The sequence below is a fragment of the Bidens hawaiensis genome, unplaced genomic scaffold (genome assembly GCF_021521415.1).
Source record: "Bidens hawaiensis isolate Kalapana, Puna unplaced genomic scaffold, B.hawaiensis_p1.1 tig00000458_1, whole genome shotgun sequence".
NCBI lineage: Eukaryota > Viridiplantae > Streptophyta > Magnoliopsida > Asterales > Asteraceae > Bidens > Bidens hawaiensis.
The window spans coordinates 3,757,547-3,762,080 of NW_027491030.1; the positions used below are offsets into that span (position 1 = coordinate 3,757,547).

The 4,534-nt window shown below is 33.9% G+C and overlaps 1 protein-coding gene across 1 annotated transcript; it reads right to left on the reverse strand.

The window, feature by feature from the left end:
• Window positions 1-2,234: 2,234 nt before the first annotated feature.
• LOC143625776 (uncharacterized) lies at window positions 2,235-3,089 on the reverse strand. The gene is made up of 2 exons (XM_077096025.1): window positions 2,918-3,089; window positions 2,235-2,831 (listed from the first exon to the last, which is right to left on the reverse strand). The coding sequence occupies exons 1-2, from the start codon at window positions 2,972-2,974 to the stop codon at window positions 2,235-2,237; spliced, it is 654 nt and encodes a 217-aa protein (XP_076952140.1). The 5' UTR covers window positions 2,975-3,089.
• Between the last annotated feature and the right edge of the window lie 1,445 nt (window positions 3,090-4,534).

The following is a 4,534-nucleotide window of genomic DNA, read 5'->3' on the forward strand; positions in this document are numbered from 1 at the left end:
TATGATTTTTTTAAGGAAGAATAAGAAGAATTTGTAGTGTGTAGAGAGTATGTTTTAGCCATGTGGACAATGACCATATAAATAGACCAATGGATGCATTAAGCCCTATTGGGGTCACTGGCTGGTTTGGATGTCTGCCCATATTAAGCCACAATGGCCAATGGGGCCTCTGGCTTTCTTGAGTCACTTCACTTCATTAAGCCACAATGGCCAATAGGGTCCCTGGCTGGCTTTAATCGTCATGATCGCCCATCAATAAGCGCCAATGGGATCCGAGGCTGGCTTTTGTCACATATAGTTATTATCATACCAGCTTAAAAGTGAAATGTATTTGGCCAATTGCAAAGGTATGCATTAAGGTACAAATTATATGTACTTTAATAATGGAATATGGTTATCTAATGTACGCGTTTAGGTTAAGGCGTCGTGTAAGTACCGACAACATGGAAATGAATGAATAAATACATTGAATGTTAAAACAGTCTTAAAGAACAAAAGATGTTGGTATAAGTATAGATGTGGATACCTTAAATCCCTTTAGAGGGCATCTTTGATCTTTACAAACACATTCAGTGTTCTGTTCACAGCATCAATTAAGTGACATACTAACATATCTTGATTTACTTTATAACTATCATTAAGTGACATAAGATTATAAATTTATTTATGTTGTCACCATTATTCGATTAATGTGTCCTTCATGAGGTCGAACAATTATCAATTTTTTTATACATTCATATAATTTTTTTATTTTTTTTTTGACATAGACTTTAATAAAAACTACCCATAACTTGTCTTATCTTTCATGTGACACATGTTAAAGTAAATTTTATTGGTCCAGATTCATCTCATACTGCCTGCCTTGAGTGAGCCCATTTCACAATGTCTGCAATCAGATAAACAAAATCTAAAGAAAATATATTTCTTAGATTATTCATAATCACTGTCTCTTATTTTGTGTTATCTACATATCTTAAAAAAGGGTTATGTCTGTTGAATAGGGACCTATGTTAATTCAAGAAAGATACAAGAAGTATGGTAATGCTTTCTCATTGTTAAATTTCTTGATAATATATAGTACTACTATAATAGAATAATTTATATTGTTTTGGAAGGTATGCTTGTTTTGTCGAATGCATGTACGTAATGCATTTATAAAACACAAGAATACAATATCGATACTCAAAATATATTCATGTGTTAAGATAAAATATTGTCCAGAAAACCAATAAACAAGAGGATGTACTAATTAACCATGTTGGCCTAATCTGCGATTTAATTAATAATTACTATAATAATTTCAAGCCTCTGGACATGATTTTCTAATGATTTAATCTGTTAAAATGTTAATGATTTACGAGATGTTGTATTTGAGTCTCAATTTTGAACCTACTATGTAGTTCGTTTTGGTCGTATTCTTGTAAAACCGATAAGTCGATTGCATTATAAGTTCATATATTTTTAGATCTATGTTATTATCAACTTAGTTTCAAGTTATTATCGATTCATATATTTCTAAAGACTAAAACAAACAAAATTTGTATCTTTATCTCTAGTGTTATACACGCCTTTCATGCACTACGTACAAATGCTTATATGGTTCCGCGATCCTCAAATTAAAATATATACAAGTTTTAATATACTGTTTGTATAACATACTCGTTGAAAAACTAATGTTAGTTATATATGTATGTATACATGCATGTGTGTATGTGCAAACCATCTAGGTCCTTACTGATTAACTCTACTACTATATGCATATGGTTAATAAACCACATGTATCATCCTTATAAAGAGATGCAGATAAAATGGGGTAGATATTATATATAACAGTTTCATGTGCATATATAATCATTAATCTCATGTTATATGTAGCATTGAAGTGTAGTGGTCCTATATATTAAGTTAAATGGACCAAATGTGACATATATCTTTGGATGCATGGGTCTAAGGTGTGAAACCCATACTCTTTCCTACATCATAACATCAAATAGTCTCACACATCTATGTTTTGAGATGTTTATTACACTCAACATAAGAAGAGTTTGGCTGCTTAAAATTTCAATAATACAAAGTTGTAAGATTAATAATTTATTAACATCCCATGATCAATATTCAATAATTTCACTAATCTTTCTGGTGATTTGATCAACACCAAGAAGATGATCATGGATGAGACATGAATCATATATTATATACATTTAAAACCAAATATATATCAGCGAAAGCTTTGATTAAGCTTTCACAACTCTACCAGTACCAGCAGGTGATCTGATCCTAAAAACATGCTCTTCACCTGTGCATTTATCAACCTTAACCACCCACCGGCTCCGCCTTCCACCACCACCGCGGTTCTCACATTTTCCAGCCACTCTCATCAACAGCAGCCCTTCTCCAATTGGCAGCAAACTAGTGTTTGATCTGCTCCACACCCATGATTCTTTCCAATACGCGTTATACCCCAAAACAACCGTATTCTTTTCCCTCTCATTTTGCAAGGCTCCAAGAATCCCCTCGTGACGATCTATGTTACAATCAATCACCACAAAATCTGCGGATTTGTATTCATTTGATAAGAGAGATTGAGCATCTCCGATAACGAATTCAACGTGATTTGCGTCTTGGTTAAGGGCTTCTTTGGAGGATTGAAGCTCTTCAATCCCCTTCACTATGCAAACTAGCCTGCCACCGGTTTGATGAGATGCTGCAATGAGTCCTAATGTGGTCAATCCGGCTGTTGCGGCACATGCAACCACCATTAGTTGGGCATTGTTTCCTGCTGCGATTGCGGATATGAACTCTGCTACGTCTGGTTCGTTTGCTCGTTTACCCTGGATAATCAAATTATTATATGAATATCAGATTGTGTTACAAAATACAAACCATTGTTCTAAATAGTTCAAAAATATTGTCTTACCATTTTCATGGTTTTGATGTATGCTTCAGTGGCATTTGCAGCTGACCAGCAACTCATTTTAGTTAGATATTTTCTTGAATGATTTTTTTTAAAAAGATGAAGAATAATTTATAGTGTGTAGAAAGTATGCTTTAGCCATGTGGACAGTGGCTATATAAATAGACCAATGGATGCATTAAGCCCCATTGGGGTCACTGGCTAGCTTGGATGTCTGCCCATATTAAGCCACAATGGCCAATGGGGTCCCTGGCTATCTTGAGTCACTTCATTTCATTAAGTCCCAATGGCCAACAGGGTCCCTGGCTGGCTTTAATCGCGTATGGTTATTATCGTAGCTTAAAAGTGTAATGTAGTTGGTTTATTGCTAAATGAAGGTATGCATTAAGGTACAAATTATATGTACTTTAATAATGGAATGTTAGTCTAGAATCAAAGAATGTACGCGTTTATGATAAGGTGTCGTGACTCTTGAAGTCGGGACAACATGGAAATGAATGATAAAATTCATTGAATGTTAAAACAATCTTGAAGAACAAAGATGTTGGTAAAACAAAAGATACTTTTGTTGAACTCTAATTTGATTAATCCAAGTAAGGCCAAAGTTCAGGGGTCATTTTGTAATTAGTAGAAACTATGTTTATGGCATGTTCTAAGTGACTATGTAAGTATAGGGTTTTTTAGAGCGTCAAATTGTAAACTTTGTAACTATTACGTGTAAGATGATAAGTAGGGTTTGAACCGTTGCAACCCGGATAGTCACAACGGTTCTGTATGTATATATGTGTCAAGAGCACATCGATCAGATCAATTCAATCAAGGGAAAAGTTTGTTCATATAATAATTGTCTATTGGGAAAATTACGAAAATAAACAACCAAACGTATTAAACAAAATAGCCATCGACTTTTATTTTAAATTAGCGACTAGACTCTGATACAGATTACAAGGAAAACCAATCATACAACACACATGGCAACATTTGCGTCAAGTGACAAGTGATAATAGTTCGCACCTATGTCTAGTCGGAGCAAAAATGGTAGTACTTTTACGTAAAAATGGTTATGTTTTGCGTAAAAATGGTTCATGTCTCTAGTATTTATAGGGTTTCTTCTCATTAAAGATTTTGTTACGACTAATGAACTAGGATTATCTTCTTCCTTTTTTAACAACATTCGGAATTCCCCCAATACTCGAGTGAGTCTTTCTGAAACGGGGTGTTAACCATGAGATTGATCATAAACAACCACTAATATTCATACCTTTAGTTTTTATTGAATGATTATCTCTTAAGTCTTCATTTCTTTGTATCAGATGGTGTGTGCATAAACAACTACGCACTAATACTCGTATTTTATTAGTCTGTTGGTAAAAACGACCATCTGTGTGCGGTGAATGAACACTGAGGACTAAATCCGTCGTTTCTCAAACACTAGGATCAATTTTTTTTAAAAAAAAATCATATAAAATTTTAATTGTATTTTTGTGACATGGACATTAATAAAAATCACCCATGACTTGTCTCATTCCTCATGTGACACAAGTTAAAGAAAATTCATTGGTCTAGATTCATCTCATATACTGCCTTGAATGTGTCCATTTCACAATGTCTGCAATCAGA